This window comes from Leptonotus elevatus, chromosome 1 (genome assembly GCF_054856555.1).
Source record: "Leptonotus elevatus isolate MCC_2025b chromosome 1, RoL_Lele_1.0, whole genome shotgun sequence".
Lineage (NCBI taxonomy): Eukaryota > Metazoa > Chordata > Actinopteri > Syngnathiformes > Syngnathidae > Leptonotus > Leptonotus elevatus.
In genome coordinates, this window is record NC_141239.1 from 40,900,730 (window position 1) to 40,918,696 (window position 17,967).

Sequence of the window (17,967 nt, forward strand, 5' to 3'; positions counted from 1 at the left end):
AGCCGGGAGCGAAGGGAGTTGCTTCAGTGAAAATGGCTGCGAGTGAATGAGTTAAGGTCAAAGGACAAAAAAGAGAGAGACACTTTGAATTGTGGCAGGTGTGTGCTGGCTCGCATTTAACATGACCGAATGTGATTGGTTAATTTTGAACAACATTCAGTTGAGCTGTGCAGTTCACGGATCCCATCAATGGTGGGAAAAGTTTGCTCTTCATCAGTCACACCTCCGATCGCGTCTAGGCTCCAAACAACTTCAAATTCCAATCAACCACACAAATTTGTTGAGTGACTTCTTTATTTGATCGTCAGCATCTCAGCTCGCGGTGGTGATGATTATCTCCGACATAGCGTATCTTGCCCTCAAATTATGACCAACATTATCATTTGCCATTTCCTGTTGCGAGTTACGGCAAGCATAGAAGCTGCAGCCTCCGCACAATGTGTGTGTTTAACACACACACACGCATTGTGGTATTGCTGCTTTTGGCCCCTCGGCTGTGTCTCCATGAAGGGGGTCTTGGTTTCCGCTTGCTCACATGAAGACGTTCCATCGCTTGTTGTTGTTGTTGTAACACTTAACCCACATGCTTCAACACTTACGTGTCTCACCCCGGTCAGGAAATTTGCAGCTTGTAGCCACAAAAGCAAAAGCATCGACCTGCTTGATGCACGCCGCAAACTTGATGAGTGATTTGACGCGACGGGGCACAGATGACTGTTTGTGCTACTCAACGTTTCAGCAGAGGGATAACTGCGCTCATTTCAAGCTTCTTAAGGGAACATTTTGCACCTCGCGGCATCGTCTTATACACAAAAATGCAAAGAGCATGGGAGTTTAATGACCAAACTGCGCTCTCTCTCATTTTAGAAATTGTAATCCCTCAAAGTAATCGCCATTTTAAATAAATGTACCTGTAATCTGATTACATGTTTTTTTTTCTGTAACTGTAATGGAATACAGTAATCTGATTACATAACGGCGGTACATGTATTCCATTACTCCCCAAGCCTGTACAGTATCTGCCACCCGCTTGTGGCCGTTTTACGATCAGGAACTAAAAATTGCAATATTGCCATTAATTTCATACCATTTTAAGGAAACATGCTGTATTGGTATATACACAGTAGGTCTTTAAAATGGTCTGCCATTGTTTTTTTTGGTGGGGGAATTGTATGCATCAAAAGTACTAGTGGCATCAGTACTTGGTATCGGTATCGGTATTGATGACTACTCAAGAGTTGAGTAGTACTTAGTGAAGCACCGAATATTCGGCCACGAAAATGTTTTTTTGCCATTTTCGGCATTCAGCCGAAATGAAATTAAAGCCGAATTTAATTGAATGAATTAAACAGCGAACGCGCGGGAGAAGGGGGGAGGTGTCCGCCTTTTCTTCTCGCTGGCTTTTCACCGTGTGAGTTCGAAAAAAGACAGAACTGCAGTACAGGTGAGCAACTCTTTCTCCCGCAGAAGTTAGAAGTAGTAGAAGTTTCCCAATTCTGATCTACATAAAATGCACACGATGATTACAGTGTATTAAATCACAGCAGCAAGGCGTCTGATAGGCCTTGGATTATGTTCACTGAGTCATTGTTCATCCCTTTTGATACTGTTTTGACTTTTACTCGACTACTTTTCTTTTACTTTGTAGCATTTTGAGATATTAATGTATGAAAAGTGCATTATAAATTAAATCCATTATTATTATTATTATTACTTTTGGAATATTCATGAAGCTGTATACTTACTTTGCACACATTGAACACTCAAGTACAATATGGGCATAAATTGAGTCATTTATGGAATACAGTACATTACAAATTACCTTTTCCTGACACCTGCTTCTAATATATATATATATATATATATATATATATATATATATATATATATACATACACATACACCACCATTTTTTAATGACCACCCCTTCCTTGGAAAGAATTTCAGTCGCAACGCAACAGACAAGTCCACGTCAAAATGTAGCAGTAATGAATTTAATAATAATGCATATATTTGTGGCGACTGGAGTCAAGTTGTATTTTACAATTTTAAAAATGTCTTACAAATACAATGATGCCATCTAGTGGCAGAAAATGACCTCAACACAAATCAATATCACATCAATTTTTGACAGTACAGTACATTTTGTCTTTTTACAAAATTTTAGGAATTATTATGAAATTACTGTATCAATGACTAAAAGATGCAGCCATATTTCTAACACTTTTTCCACTTTTGTTAACCAGAGTATGAAAACGTATTTTTAAAAAAATTGTTATTGTCCATTTTATTGTACATTTAGAACAGACATAAAATGTGTGATTAATTATTAGTTAACTATTGAAGTCATGCGATTAATTAAAAAATGTAATTGCCTGACACCCTATAAAGAATTATTGAATTCTTGTCTTCACTTTTACCTAGAGTGAATAAATGTCATACAATATTAACACAAAATGACAATTCTTTAATACTAAATGATGTCATACGGCAATACAGTTTACAAAGAAGAGCTTGTCACCGGACACAACATTAGGTACACCTGCATTATGTAATACAAGACAGATTTCCAAGATTCTACCTATAAAAATAATAATGTTCAGTATTAGAATGGCAATAATTCAACACGGTGTGTGCAAAACCACGCTGAGTGTCATTTCTAATATTTGGATTAATGACCTAAATACCATCTTGTACAACTAAAATAATAAACACGGTAAATAAATTCCTCACTACGACTGTCAATCAAAACGAAGCATTCGGGATTGTTAAGTCCGACGTTTTTGTATTCTGTACCTAATGATGTGTCCGGTGAGCGCAAATGTCGCATACTTTCACATGTGTACATGTATCACAAGCAAGTACTTGGTAGTTAGGGACAATGGCATCTGTAAAAACAACCCAATGCAAATTGCATAGCGCAGTCAGAATATTTACCTGATTGGTCCATTCATGCATGCAGTGTTGCTGCAACCGCTTGTTTGCAGGCCTTTACAGAATGTCTTTACGTTCGCAGAGTTCCACGCATTTCCTCGTAAATGTCACTGGTGACTCTGTGCCGTGGCCTATATTTGCCATGCCACCTTTTCAGCTGAAAATGACATGAAGTATGATTAATATAAGCTGGGGTGATCTTGTAAACGGTGACGAGGCTAAACCGAGGGGCATGAAATGCAAATTAGGAACGCACAAATCCCATCATTTATTCCACTGGCATACCTCACCAAAAAAAGAGAAATATAATATTTTGTAGATTAATTCTTGTCTTTTCATGGCACAACACAGAATAAATGACTATTTACTACAAGCGGTCAGTGCCGTTTGTTCAGCAGTGTAAATTTAGTGTCTCCTAATACAATAAACGGCTTTTGAGTTGAAACCACTGGCAACAAAAGTGAGTACACCCCTAGGTGAAAATGTGCTAATCAGGCAATATTTGTCCGGAAAACTCAATTAATTACAGGATGATGCCTCATCTCAAATAAACCACTCCACTCGGTGGCTGTAATTACTTTTCCGGTGACTGATGCCACCTGTCATGGCCTCAACCACAACCAGGGCTGGACTGGCCATCTGGCATTCAGGGCAGATGCCCGGTGGGCTGGCCTCTTTTGTGCTTTTTAAGTTATTATTTACCTAGCATTTTACCCTAAGAGACTGGCCCACGATTAAGAGGGACTAGTCCGGTAATCCAGTTCGGACATAGATTGCAAACTGAAACACACAACACCACAACACGCGTCACATGCACTGCACAAATGGCATCTGCAAAGCTGATGTTCACAAAAAGCCACTCCCATTAAAAGATACCTTACCCCTAATTGCCACCTACTGCTCTCTACACCTCAACCTGGAACTCCTTTCAGTTGAGTAAATAAACAGCCCCCCTGCCACGATGAGAAAATATGGTGTAAACACACAGACACGCACACACACACACACACACACCTTGGGTATGATCCATAGCAGGAAGGCGATGAAGACTCCAAACAGCACTGCAGCCGAAACCACAACGATCACCAGGAGAAGGTTTTTGTTTGTGTTGCCACACTGCTGCTCATCTAGTAGTGATACACATATTTGAAACAACCCGAATAAAAATAGATTTTTTTTTTGTCACAGGTGAGAGTAGAAACCAAACACTGTCCACCATTATGATGTTAACTTTGTATACATATATTCCTGAATAGAATATTGTACACTTAATTCCAGGCACTAAATTCATAAATTGCTCATTTGTGACGATTTGATCTAGTCCTTGATATGATGATGTCATGATGAGATGATAAACGCTCACCTGTAATGACCAGCAGCACCGAGCCTTTGCCGTCCGCGACCTTTTTGTCCGAGATTTGGTCGTCGAACCACTCGTAGCTACACCAGTACGGCCCTGTGTCCTCTGAAGTCAGCTTGGAGATGACCACGTCCACGTTTGGCAAGTCTCCTTCCACCCTAAGCCTGCCACTGAGCTCCTCGGCGATGGTGTTTTTTTTGGATGTCATGTAGAGAACTTGAGATTCCTTCCTGAGGCCTTTCAACAAAGTCATCTTCTGGCACTGTTGAGAAAGTCTGCACTGGATGGACACAGATCCGCCAATGGCTCTCCATATCACTGTGGTATTGTTCTCCACTGAGGGAGAGGCAAATTGATGTTTCATATCTGTTTGTAATAGTTAGGAATCCTTTTCCTCTGGATAAGCCTTACCTGTTTCAGCCGGAGTTGTGCCAAACAAGCACAGGACGGTGATGAAAGCGAAGCACACAGCAGACATGTTCAGTTGAGCTCTAAAGCCACACTAGCAAATGCATATGATCTGTCTGTATGTCTTCCCCACATCACCGCACATTTGAATACCGACAGCATCCTGTCACCTCTTGGCAGCTGATGTGAACTTAGTGTGTGATTAAACATCACCAAAAAAAAATGGATCGTTCCCATTAAGCTTAGCAAAATGTTTAAAACAAATAGCTATAATCTATTGTAGCGATGTGAGATTTTCTATGTAAAAAAATTTAAACATTTGAATTGAAAAATTGCATAGTGCATAATTAAGGATAAATACCTGCTTTTGGTGGTTCTTCAGAGGTAACAAATCCAGAGTGTAAAAACCCTGCCACAGTTTGGCTTGAGCCCCTGATGCGAGCTAGCTCGCTCCCTAAACGGTAAACAAGCACCATGGGAGCTAGCTAGGGAGTCAACTAGCTAGCACCTGGGACTAAAGCCAAACTGTGGGAGGGTTTTAACTTTCTGGACCTGGATTTGCCACCTCCGTGGTCCTTTGACCAGCAGAAGTTTGCCATTTCAAAGAAAACATGGTGAAGCGGTAATTGGATGTTATGCTGCTAACAGAAGTGAAATTAACCTCAAGTTTAAGCACTCAATTCAGTGTAGAAACTTTGCTCCCCCCCATACCTATGATGAAGCAATTTCTAGAAACCTACTTTTCTTTACTTTTAAACAGTTTTAAAGTCTTCTGTTAATATGTTTAAATGTTGTCAATGTACATTCTTTCAGTTAAGCTACTTTAGTTAGTTAAGCGGCTTCCTTGCCTTGCCATTTGGCACTACAGTGTCCTCTAGAGACAACAGAGCAAACGCATTCAGTGAACCCCCACATATTTGTGGTTCGGTATTCACTAATTCACAAATTTGCTGTTTTTTTATTCACTGAAAAACTCCTAGATTTGCTGTTTTTGTGCCCAGGGTAAGGCAATGAAAGTGAAAGTATTTGAAGCATCTACAGTAGGTGTGAAGGAAGGAATGATGTTGTCAGTTGTTGGAAATCAATTCTTTGATTTCTGCGTGTTCAAATAAAACTCAAAGTTGAAATCTGTGAACAAGTTTGCCAGCTTTATTTCAGAGTCTGAAAGACATCAGGGCCTGCTTCAATCATAGCATCTGACCCAAAATGTAACTCTCTCAAAGTACATGCATACATTTATACAAAAACAGTTCCTGCCCCCATTTCGACAAAGAAGTACCTTTTGCCCAAACAGACCGAGCACCACATGTGGCATTTCCTGCCAGCCCCCATAAACCCCACACAGAGTACAGCCTTTGAGGAAGAGATTGTGCCCCCCCCCCCTTTCATCTTGTCCTGTCAGCAGAGTGAAATACAATTTGAATATCTTACATTCAGTTATTTTAGTCCACAACAGATGTGGGTAAACAATTGGCTCCCGGCGCCTCCTGGCACCAGGGATTCACGCAGACGCCATTTGGTCAGACACCTCTCATTTTTATCTTACTTCAATTCCTGGGCTCCAGGGATATTTATGAACGCCCTTTGATATGCAGTTCCCGACACCCCTGATCTGAATGGACACAGAAACCTTACTTCCTCAAGAAAAAGAACAAAAACTATAGATTAACTAACATATGGAGAACAGTTGTAACATATCTAACTAAAATCAAAAACACTTTGAAAAATATAAATTGAAACAGAAAAACAATGTTAATAATCTAACACAGTCAAGGAGCTGCACTTTGACAAAAGTTGTGCTTGTATAAAGCTTTCTTGAGGAAGGGTGTCAATTAGGGTTTTCAGCTTTTCGCTATTTGCGACTGGAATTCATTCCTATCACCATCTAATTAGCGGGATTGGAATAGATATTTGAACACTAAAAGTGACGCAACACACATGTAAACAGATGCAATATTCAGTCATAAAGTCTTAATACCCTGCAAAAAAAAACGACTATTATTGCAGCTTACTGAGTCACCAAGAGTAATAAACTCAAGTTCATGTCTCTGCATGTGTTTTATACTGCCCCCCAATGGCCATGTCGTGCAGGCAAGAAAGAGTCACAAAGATCGCATTCTGATTCATAGTGTTTATGGACATGTAAGAGGCAAAATCCACCGATTTTTAACCATCTCAGTGGGCGACCATTTTGCGACATACTGTCGACTGAAAATCACATCATAGCTGCTCAAGGCCCAGGTAACAACCAATCATGGCTCAGCTTGTGAACGTCACATGACCAAATTCAGAAAACGGATGAGCCGTGGTTGGTCATTACCTGAGCATGAGCAACTGTGATTTAATTTATTTTTCAATAAATAGCATGTGGCAAAATGGCTGTGGGTGTCAAAATTAGTGCGTTAATTTTTAGTTAAAGTTCCTTTAGCACCACAATTTTTTTTAACGCGCAATTAACTCATTCATTACCATTGACGGCTATAGACGTCAAAAATTCATTTGAACTATTTCTATTAGTTTTACTTTTTTCCCCACTTTTGTTAACAAAAGTATGAAAACCTAGAAAAAAATGATTGTACATTTAGAACAGATATAAAATTTGTGATTACTCTTGAGTTAACTAGTGAAGTCATGTGATTAATTACAATTAAAAAATGTAATCGCCTGATACCCCTAATTTGAAAAAAAAGAAAAAATATATTATTCCTCAGTAGCTTAAATATACCTCAGTTAACTACTGAATATAAAGATATGTTAGATGCGCCACTTACTATAAACGAGCTGTACAGTGCTCTAGATAGTATGCCTAATGGCAGAGCACCTGGCCCGGATGGATATCCGACTATATCTTTTAAGCACTTTTACTTAATGCTTGCTCCATTATTCTTAAGAGTAGTAACAGAAATTAAAACTAATGGTTACATACTTCCACACATGAATACAGCAGCAATTAAACTTTTATTAAAGCCAGAAAATGACCCCACCCTTCCATCAAGTTACCGTCCGATTTCACTAATTAACAATGATATTAAAATTATTGCTAAAGCTTTCGCATCTAGACTAGAAACAGTAATCTCGACAATCATTCATAGCGACCAAACAGACTTTATTAAAGGTCGTCACTCTACTAATAATATTAGAAGGCTCTTTAACCTTATTAGCATGTCACAGCGGCATGATATAAAGGCAGTTATTATATCATTGGATGCAGAAAAAGCTTTTGACAAAGTTAACTGGTCCTTCCTCTTTGCTGTTTTAAATCAATTTGGCTTTGGGAAGTCATTTATTCAATGGGTGTCAGTATTATATGATTCTCCTAAAGCTACAGTTACTACTAATGGGATTATATCTCAGAGTTTTACTCTACAGAGAGGCACAAGACAGGGATGCCCACTGTCGCCTTATTCTCACAGTTATCAGATTATTCTATTAACTGGACAAAATCAACACTTCTACCTGTTACAGAAAATTCATGGAACCCTGCAAGCCAGGACCCACACTACTCATTTCCTATAGGTAATTTAAAATACTTAGGCATAAAAATCTCACCTAAATTAACTGATTTAATTCATTTAAACTTTACTCCACTCCTGGATAGCATTTATAGTGACTTGGAGCGCCGGAATAATCTTCCTATTTCTCTAATAGGACGAATAGCCACCATTAAAATGAAAGTTTTACCCAAAATAAACTATTTTTTCTCAATGATTCCATTTAAACCTACGGCTAACTGGTCCCAGTTGTTGGACTTACAAAATGTTACTGGAATAAAAAAAGAAGAAGCAAAGATTAGTCTATCTACTCTTCAGAAAAGTAAATCCAAAGGAGGTCTTGAGGCACCAAATTGTATGCACTACTATATAGCTAACCAGCTACAATATATCATTCTATGGGCACAACCCAACAGAGATACTAACTGTTGGCTGGAACTAGAACAGAAGGATTGTAATAACCTCAGACTTCTAGATTTACTCTTTATTACAACATCGATTAAGCGACACAATTGTTTTAAAAATCCAATGATTTCCGCCAACCTGACTGCCTGGTGGAAGGCACTAGAAATTACAAATGCCCAAGTGGAGTCCTGCGGGCTTTCTCCCCTATGGCATAACCCCGACTTTCAACTTAACAACCAATCGTTTTACTTAGGTGTGTGGGAGCAGAAAGGAATTACGCATCTCCACCATCTTTTCTCAGATAATATGTTTATATCATATACATCCTTGCTCCAAAAATACAAAATAAAAAACGGATTTTTTTTACATTATCTGCAAGTTAAAAGTATGATAAAGAAACAAATTCCAACACTTCGGGGTACGCTCCAACCGCCTGTTTTAGCTAAAGATATTACCAAGCTTTCTCCGACAACAACAAAAAAACTCTCAAAAATATATAAGTTACTTTCATATACTGATAAAACGTCTTTACCCACCTCGAAATGGGAGACAGACTTGTCTATACCTCCGGAATCTGACTTTTGGATTCAAGTTTGTGAAAACGTATTTAAAATGACAAAACACACAAACATTGTACATTACATACATTACTCAATATATGATAAAGAAAATGGGACTTTCAGACTCCGACATTTGTCTTCAGTGTTTACAAAACACTACAGACACTTATTATCATGCTTTATGGTTATGCACTCCGGTTATGTATTTCTGGACTAAAGTCTTGGAAAAACTTTCCGCTATCTTGGACTGTAGGATACCGTTCTCTCCAAACTTGTGTTTGCTAGGTGACCTAACAACAACTGACTTACCACGTAAACAATTTCAATCTACACTTGTAGCCCTTACTATCGCGAATTCTTGTTAACTGGAAAAATTAACAAACTCTGAATATCAACCAATGGTCTAACCTCCTCATAAATCACATTTTAATGGAAAAAATATCTGCCTCAAATAAAAACCAAATATAAAAATGTATAGAAACATGGTCTGCGTATATTGAATATTTTAATCTAAATCTGGTAACTTAATTCTGCCTGTTAGCGAGAGCCACCACATCGCAATAACTTATATTGATGTTTCTGTATTTGGCAATTTGTAACTAATGGTTGTGTTTTTATAGTCAGGAACCCAGTTGCAGGATCGAGCAGACTACATCAAACAACACCTTACAGTCACCAACTCCTCAAGATTCACTTCCAATGGGCACTAAGGGTTAATATTCGGATTCACTGCATGCCAGTGGGTTAATTCTATAGGTGCTGTCCCCCCCCCCCCTGGCTTAGCGTGGACGGCTCTGCCCCTCTGTTGGGTGGCAGCTGCGTCTTGGCCGTTCCCTGGGTCTCTTGGGGGGTGCTGCGTTGCGGTGCTCTCCCTGGTGTCAGGGGCGGCGCCCGCCCCGGCGCAGTCCGTCGCTTCAGGCCCGGCGACGCGGTTCGGGGCCTGTGGGCCTCCGGGGTGCCCTTTGGTTCTCTCTCCCCTCCCCCTTGCCGCCTCTACCTCCTCCGCCCTCCCTGTCCTTTCTCCCTCGTCACCTTTCCTCCTCCCATCTCTCTGCTGCCCTGCCGCTGCCCCTTGCCCTTCTTGTCTCCTCCCCCCGTCCCGCCACCCTCCCCTGTACGCCTTCCTCTCCCTCCCCTGGGCCGGGTTCTCCATCCGTGGCCCGGATCTCGGGGCTCAGAGGGCAGAGCGGGGTGGGGGGGGTGGTGGGGGGGTTGGGGGGGTGGGGTGGGTTGTGAGCCTGCGGCGAGCCCTATCGCCCCGCCGGGCTGTTCCCATATAACCGGTGGGGGGTTGGGTGGGGTTGTGGTGGGCGGGTGCGCCTCCTGTCCCCGCCCATTTGGGGGGGGGGCCGCTGGTCCCTCCTCTTAACTAACTGCACTAGTTTTACACAATACACTTAATAGACACATAGGGCACATAACACACACTTTGGAGGGGTGGAGTAGGGTGGAGACACCGTCTTTCCCCTACAACTCCCCTCCAATTTTTTTTTTTTTTTTCTTTTTCTTTTTTTTTTCTTTTTTTTTTATATAGAGCTCAGTATTGTTCATTCGGAAATGTCATCATCATTGCTCTTTTTTTTTTTTTTTTTTTTTTTTTAAATATATATATATATATATATATACACATATATACATACATATATACATATATACATACATACATTTTTTTTTTTTTTGTGTGTGTGGGTGAGTATGTGTGTGTGCGTGCGTGCGTGCGTGCGTGCGTGCGTGCGTGTGTTTGTTAGCTCACCAGAAAACCTATTAGAAAAAAAAAAATCTCATACCGTTCACCTAAATCGAACACCAGGAGACCCGAGGGGACCGAAGAAAACCAAGGAAGGTGAAATCCAGCACCGACCAGACACCCCCCACCAGAACTCCTCCCCAGCCCAAGAAACATCCAGACCCCAACAAATCCAAAAAACATAAAATCAGGGAGGCCTCAAGAGACCAACGGAGAGACCGAGAAAAGGAAGGAAGGACAGACGAAGCCGCGTGAGATCCGAGACACCAGCCTCCACCGATTCAATAACCTGAGGAGGAAACAGATTGTGTCTGAGTTTCGGTAGATGCTGGTGTGGTGGATCTGGCATGCATGAAAATCTCCACCAAAGAGGGGAGCCGTCGACCCCCGCCGGAACAGAGCAAGCGCAACACCTCAGGGCCCCCCAGGCCGCGGCAGCGCCAAAGGACGACCCCCGGGCCCCACCAGGGCCACCGGCCGGAGAGCAAACCCAGGAGCAGGAGCGCCCCCCGCCCCAACCCGGCCCGCGCCCCCGGCCCAACGCAGCAGGACGGGGCACTGCAGGCCCACCAGGCACCCCACCGGCCCCCAACCCCCGCCCCCCCCCACAACCCCCCGCCCCCCATCCACCCCCGCCACCCACCCCAACCCAGCCCCAGCCGCCCCCATGCCCCCAATCCCCCAGACACCCCCCACCCCCAGCACCCCCCCACCCCGCAACCCCCACCACCGCCCCCCCCCCCCCAACAAAGCCGCCCCCCCCCCCCGACCCCCACCCCGACCAACCGGCAGCCCCCCAATTTTAATGCACCCCACAATTGGGGGGGGGGCATCGGTTGGGGCAGACCACAGTATTAAGCAGTGCTGCGGTCCCCCATCTGTATACCCGCCGCGTCACCGCGTTTCCCCCTTTTTTTTAATGCACCACATAGACTTACTGACACGTCTGGGAAGCAAGTGGATCGGACCGGGGGGATATCATTTCCCTCTGCTCCATCTCACCTGCTCCCAATTTTAATGTACCACACACACACACACACACACACCCCTACTTGCCTCACACACACACACACACACACACACACACCCCCACACACACACACACACACACACACACACACACACACACACACACACACACACACACACACACACACACACACACACACACGTATATGACTTGACTTGGGGGTCACATCCACGGTGTAGGGGTAGAGTTTGCCAGTCGGCGAAAAGGCGAACTCAGTAACAGGGTTAGCTTTCACTAGGTACGCTGGCGTGACGACCGCCTTTCCCCGCTGGGCCTGGGGTTCAGGGGTGCCGCCCGTCTCCCAGTGCTCCCATCTCCCCTTCTGCCCCCAGTGTTCAGCCTCACCACGCGGCGGGAGGTGTAGGTGCGGGGGCTGTAGGCCGGTGGAGTGCCTGGCGGGCCTGCCGTGCCCCATTCTGCTGTGTTGGGCTTGGGGCGCGGGCCTTGTTGGGGTGGAGGGCGCTGCTGGCTCCTGGGCTTGCTCTCCGGTCGGTGGCCCCTGCGGGGCCCGGGGGTTGTGCCTTGGCGCTGCCGTGGCCTGGAGGGCCCTGGGGGGTTGTGCTTGCTCTGTCCTGGCCGGGGTCGACGGCTCCCCTCCTCTGGAGGTTTTCATGCATGCCAGATCCACCACACAAGCATCTATCGAAATTCAAACACAATCTGCTTCTTCCTCTGGTCGTTGAATCGGTGGAGGCTGATGTCTGTGGATCTCACTCTGCTTCATCAATCCTTCCTTCCTTTCCTCAGTCTCTCCTTTGGTCTCTTGAAGTCTCCCTAATTTGTTGGAATTTAGATGTTTCTGGGGTTGGTGAAAGACTCTGGTTGGTACCCCGGTGGGTAGTAGGTAATGTCTGGTCGGTGCTGTATTTCACTTTTCTTTCTTTTCTTTGATCCTTCCTCGGGTCTCCTGACAACCTTACGATTCAGCTGCATTATGAAGTATTCGGTTTAGGTGAACAATATGGGATTTTTAATAGGTTTTAGGTGAATTAATGAGTACACACGCACGCACATATGTACACACACACACACATGCACATACTCACGCACAAACAAAAATAAAAAGAAAAAAAAGCATATCATGTGCAAACTAAAAATACATCCTCTTTTGTTGGTCTGTTTTTGCCGAATAACCACAATGAGTGTTTCCTTCTCCTACACATCATGTGATCTGGCTTTTCTGAAGTCATTCTGTCTGTTAATGAGTACACACTCACACGCATGCACACACACACCCGCACATGCACATACTCAAGCACATACTAACGCACATACAAAACAAGAAAAAGACAGGAAAAAAAGAGTGCAATGATGATGACATGTTGAATCGGTAAGATTACCGAATGAACAAGACTGAGCTCTCTCTCAAGAAAAATAAATACATAAATTAGAGGCGTCAGACAATTATTTTTTTTAAATTGTAATTAATTCCATGAATTCAATAGTTAACTCACGATTAATCACAAATGTTATATTTGTTCAAAAGTTACAATATTTTTTTCCTAGATTTTCATACTCTTAACAAAAGTGGGAAAAAAATTGAAACTAATAGCAATAGTTCAAATGAATTTTTGACGTCTATAGCCGTCAATGGCAGTTAATGAGTTTTAATGACTGCCCCTTACTTGGAAAGCCAGTACTGGGGGAATTTCAACCGCAACGCAACAGACACGCCCACATCAAAATTGAGCAACAATAAATGTTATAATAATGCATATATTTGTGGAGGCTGGGATCAAGTTGTATTTTACAATTTTAAAAATGTGCAGAATTTCACAAGTTGCTTCATGTTAAAGATTAGATAGCTCTTAATATGAAAAGAAAAATGCACTGAGCTGAATCACCAATGTCTTACAAATGCAATTATGCCATCTAGTGGCAGAAAAATTACCTTAACACAAATCAATATCACACTTGTTTATTACAGTACAATACATATTTTTAATTTTAAATAAAAGTTATGAATTATGAAAATATTGTATTAATGACTAAAAGATGCAGCCATATTTCTATTAGTTTAAAATGTATATATATGGCACAGGCAGACCAATGTGTGCTGGCAAAAATACATACCATGTATATATACAGTCAGATGAAAAGTAAAACATATCTCACAGAAGCTGTCACAAATTCCCAGAATGTAAAATTTCAGCAACGGTATCCCGCAGGCATACACCCGCCTCATCCTGCTCACCTCCTCCCTCTAAACTAAAACCTCCCGCTTCTTCAACTTCTCCATGAGGCACGTGCCCGACGTCCATCAGCATGTTGTGGAGGACGCAGGCGCTCAACACCACCGCTCTCGCACGGCTGTCATTCCCGACATCCAGCCGCCGGAGTCTCTTGAATCGTCCCATTAGGCCCGCAACAGCCCGGTCCAGGATGCGAAAGTGCGACTCCAATGCGGAATTGAAGCGCTCCTCCCGCATCCCACATGGTCCTGGATACGGCGTTAAAATGTGAGCGGTGAGCGGGTATCCAGCGCGGGCCACTAGCACGGAGTCCGGAGGCATCGGGTGAGATTCCCACTTGAGTTGACAGCCAAGCACGCGGCCTCGGTCCGCATCCCGGCTGCTCTCAATGCAGCAGTTGATGAAGCGTCCCCTACGGTCGCACACCAATTCAAGATGGATCCAAGACACGGGACGGTCTTTCGTCTTCTTTAGCCTCTTCACTTCTGGCTCTGCACTGTCTTTACTTGATGGCATCTGGATGGGAATACAGGTGTGCCCCAACACTCCCAACACCCGAGGGATGCGTCGGCCTTCTCCCGCCCACTTGTTTTCCTGTTCCAGCACTCCAGAGAGAGGGAAGAGGATGGACTCTGCTTCCTCGCCTGTGGAGGAAACGTCACAACCATGATCAAGACGGAATTTTTCTGCATTGTAACCGAATTACTGCGCCAGAGTTGACTGTAATCTTGGCAGCACATTCAATTGTAATTTTGATTTTTGATTAAATAAAATATAAATACAGACAATGAATGAGTGGTAAAATACTACGGAGCTCCTCTGGTGCCATGGTATGATTTTGTTGTTGTTGCTAATCTCTACCCACAGTTTACTAATCTGTTCCCACAGTTTACTAATCTGTTCTCACAGTTTAACTAATCTGTTCTCACAGTTAAATCATCTGTACCCACAGTTTAGTAATCTGTTCCCACAGTTTAGTAATCTGTTCCCAGTTTACTAATCTGTTCCCACAGTTTAACTAATCTGTACCCACAGTTTAGTAATCTGTACCCACAGTTTAGCACGTCAATAACAAACAAAGAAAAACACTTGATTATATAGATACAAATTTGAATTATTTGAACTGGAGTAGTGTTGAGTGTGAAACAGGCGAGAAACTCCATGCTATTTTGATTTAGTGGAAATGAGAGCAGGATAAAAATCTACGGAAGCGTATTGCATTCACTTGAAGGAAAAAAAAAACTCCTGTTTTTTCTGACAAATTTTTGGGGGAGCGTTGTTTTTTTCCCGTTTTTTTTCTGTTTTTCTGGGGGGAAAATTTTCTGTCAAAAAAATATTACGAAAAACAGGCTGAAAAAAATTATTCAGAAAAACAGGAGGAAAAATTACTCAGAAAAACAGGGGGGGTATTCAGAAAAACGGGGGAAATTATTTTAAAAAACAAGAAAAAAATATTTAAAAAAAAACTGGAAAAAAATGATTCTGAAAAACAGAGCTGGTGTTCTGTTTTTCAGAGTAATTTTATGGGGACCTCTGAACTACAAGTGACTTGTTGCAGACTCGCTAATAGCGGAAACGGACACTTTCCCGCATACCTCCATATGCAATAAGATGGTCATGTTTACTTATGGGCTCTCAATAAAGGAATGAATGTGTATACTGTATTGTGGTTTGTTTTCTAATCTCTGAGGGGAAACCCCCTTTAAAAAAACATTTCAATAAAACAGAAAAAAAACAATATTCAGAAAAAAAATTTTTATTTTATAAAACAGGGATATATTACTCAGAAAAACAGAAAAAAAATCAGAAAAACTGAGGAAAAAAACTTTTTTAAACTGAAAAAAAATTGCTCAAAAACAGGGAAAACATTTGAATAAAACGGAAGAAAAAAACTTTTTTTTTTTAAAATAAAAATACCCCCCCCTCAAATCAGAAAAGTCAGTAAACAGGACTTTTTTCCCCCAAGTGAATGCAATACGCTTCTGTGAAAATCTGCGGGGTTTTTTAAATTGTAGGTAACGAGGAAACCAGCGTCTTCACCAATGTTTTTGTATTTAGTTTCACCCAGTACCCGTTTGTGTTTTAGATAATATTGTTTTCAATATTCCGTGCATCCCTGCCGTGGTTGCTGTACGGTGATATTTTTGCGCAATCTGCTTGTGCCATTACACCATTACGGCTCACAAATTTTAAACCTTACCCAGGGGCCAGCGAATGTGCTCATCCCGCAGCGTGTTGACACACTGACAAAAGAAGAAGAAGATGCGGTGGATGTTGCCTTTCTCCAAGCGGTACAGGCGGGACAAAGTGCGGTAGCTGACGCGGCTGGACAGCAGGGTGAGACACAGCGGGACGGTCTGGGTCAGAGACACGCGAGCACGACCCGCAACGCGGGTTCGAGATTGGGAGTCCCGCAGGAGAGCAGTCACATGCTGAGTGAGGATGGATAATCACATGACGTTGTGACGTCATCCGTTAATATACAAGGCTTGCTATGTGTGATGTGATGCTATGGCGCTCACCTTGACTGCCTCCTCTTCCTCCCTGGTACTGGAGGGTGCAGTAGTGGCGTCATTCCTTGGCGGAGGTTCACTTGCTTGTTTAACTTTGTGGATCAAGTCCGCTTCCAGTACGTCCTCCATGGCATGGTCCAGCCGCTGGTCCAGCTCGACGGCAGACAGAGGCTGCCACTCCTGGTCCACCAGGTCCAGGACGGCCCGGCCTGCAGCTAAAACACAGCCGTCGACGTCCATTTGCCCAGATAAAGTTAGAATGAGAAGTGGCCTTTAAAAGATAATTCAGCGAGGCTTCTCTAAGAAAAACCCATGTGTCCTTACTGTTAGCTAAGTAGCTATATGCTAACGGACGCGGCGTTCGGGAACAGCAGAAAGTGTAGGAAACTTGAGAATTATTGTAGTAAAAACAGTGGGCTGTGGTGTGTTCAGGGACAGTCCAGAATGTAACCCTAACATATATAACTTTTCTGCTGCACCACACCGTTTTAGGAACAATCAGGTAATAAGCGTCAGTAAAAAATAATCTGATCAAATGTAACGACGTGATCAATAAAAGTTTGCATTTTTGGCTAAATGCTAACGTAGCACCGTTAAGTTACTGCGTTCCACTGATCTGTATTTATTACTGGATAACGGAGCCGATAGGCCAAGACTTTTGAAGCCGCGCGGTCGCCATATTACCACTCCAAGAAACGTTTCTCGGCATACGAGCCTATCGAAATTGAAAAACATTTGATTTGAGACAGAATTTAGTAGAAAACAGCATGATTAATGATGTTTGAGGACTTAGGACATTTTACTACTTGTCTTAAATAGATGTATACATTATATGCTTAATGATGTTTGCAGAAGGAAATGTATTTTTTTTATTAAAGAATTCTACCTGTAATTCAACCAAAGATGCCTCTGCCAAATCGAATAGTGTTTCCTCGCTATAACGCGGCTCACTTTTCGCGGCCTAGCTGTTTAATGGATTTTTTTTAGAGCAATTTTGCATGCATTTTTTTTTTTTACAGTAATGTACATATTTAATAAAATGTATGGTTTGTACTTTGTACATTGAAAATATTTAAACGAGATAAATGTGAGAAAATTTAAATGCCTCGATGAGAAAAATGTATAAGCTGTGTGGTGAGGGTTTTTAGAGCCTTAAAACATTTATGTAAAACAAGGCTAACAACTTTGCAGGTTTCATTTATTGCGGGTATTTTTTGAAACCTAACCCCAGTGAAAAAAAGAGGGAACACTGTAAAAAAGGGGGTGTTCAAAGCAGCACATACCGTCCACTTGTTAAAAAATAGTGACCACCCCACCCCTGCCCCAT

The 17,967-nt window shown here is 42.4% G+C and overlaps 2 protein-coding genes across 2 annotated transcripts; both read right to left on the bottom strand.

The window, feature by feature from the left end:
* Positions 1-2,030: 2,030 nt before the first annotated feature.
* On the bottom strand, positions 2,031-4,819 carry LOC147182200 (uncharacterized). Its single transcript, XM_086085250.1, has 4 exons — positions 4,706-4,819; positions 4,298-4,630; positions 3,949-4,061; positions 2,031-3,091 (listed from the first exon to the last, which is right to left on the bottom strand). Exons 1-4 carry the CDS (start codon positions 4,770-4,772, stop codon positions 3,005-3,007), a joined length of 600 nt encoding a protein of 199 aa, XP_085941376.1. The 5' UTR covers positions 4,773-4,819; the 3' UTR covers positions 2,031-3,004.
* Positions 4,820-13,837: 9,018 nt separating this feature from the next.
* LOC147182201 (uncharacterized) lies at positions 13,838-17,695 on the bottom strand. Its single transcript, XM_086058208.1, has 3 exons — positions 16,650-17,695; positions 16,328-16,559; positions 13,838-14,771 (listed from the first exon to the last, which is right to left on the bottom strand). Exons 1-3 carry the CDS (start codon positions 16,878-16,880, stop codon positions 14,059-14,061), a joined length of 1,176 nt encoding a protein of 391 aa, XP_085914334.1. The 5' UTR covers positions 16,881-17,695; the 3' UTR covers positions 13,838-14,058.
* Positions 17,696-17,967: the final 272 nt, after the last annotated feature.

Excerpts from the sequence above, each read along its gene's own strand:
- LOC147182201 (XM_086058208.1), bottom strand. The coding sequence starts at position 16,880 with ATGGACGTCGACGGCTGTGTTTTAGCTGCAGGCCGGGCCGTCCTGGAC. Across the intron at positions 16,560-16,649 it reads AGGAAGAGGAGGCAGTCAAG|CATGTGACTGCTCTCCTGCG; the intron begins GTGAGCGCCATA and ends ATCCTCACTCAG. Across the intron at positions 14,772-16,327 it reads GCACATTCGCTGGCCCCTGG|GCGAGGAAGCAGAGTCCATC; the intron begins GTAAGGTTTAAA and ends TTTCCTCCACAG.
- LOC147182200 (XM_086085250.1), bottom strand. The coding sequence starts at position 4,772 with ATGTCTGCTGTGTGCTTCGCTTTCATCACCGTCCTGTGCTTGTTTGGC. Across the intron at positions 4,631-4,705 it reads CACAACTCCGGCTGAAACAG|TGGAGAACAATACCACAGTG; the intron begins GTAAGGCTTATC and ends CCTCTCCCTCAG. Across the intron at positions 3,092-3,948 it reads TGCTATGGATCATACCCAAG|CTGAAAAGGTGGCATGGCAA; the intron begins GTGTGTGTGTGT and ends TGTCATTTTCAG.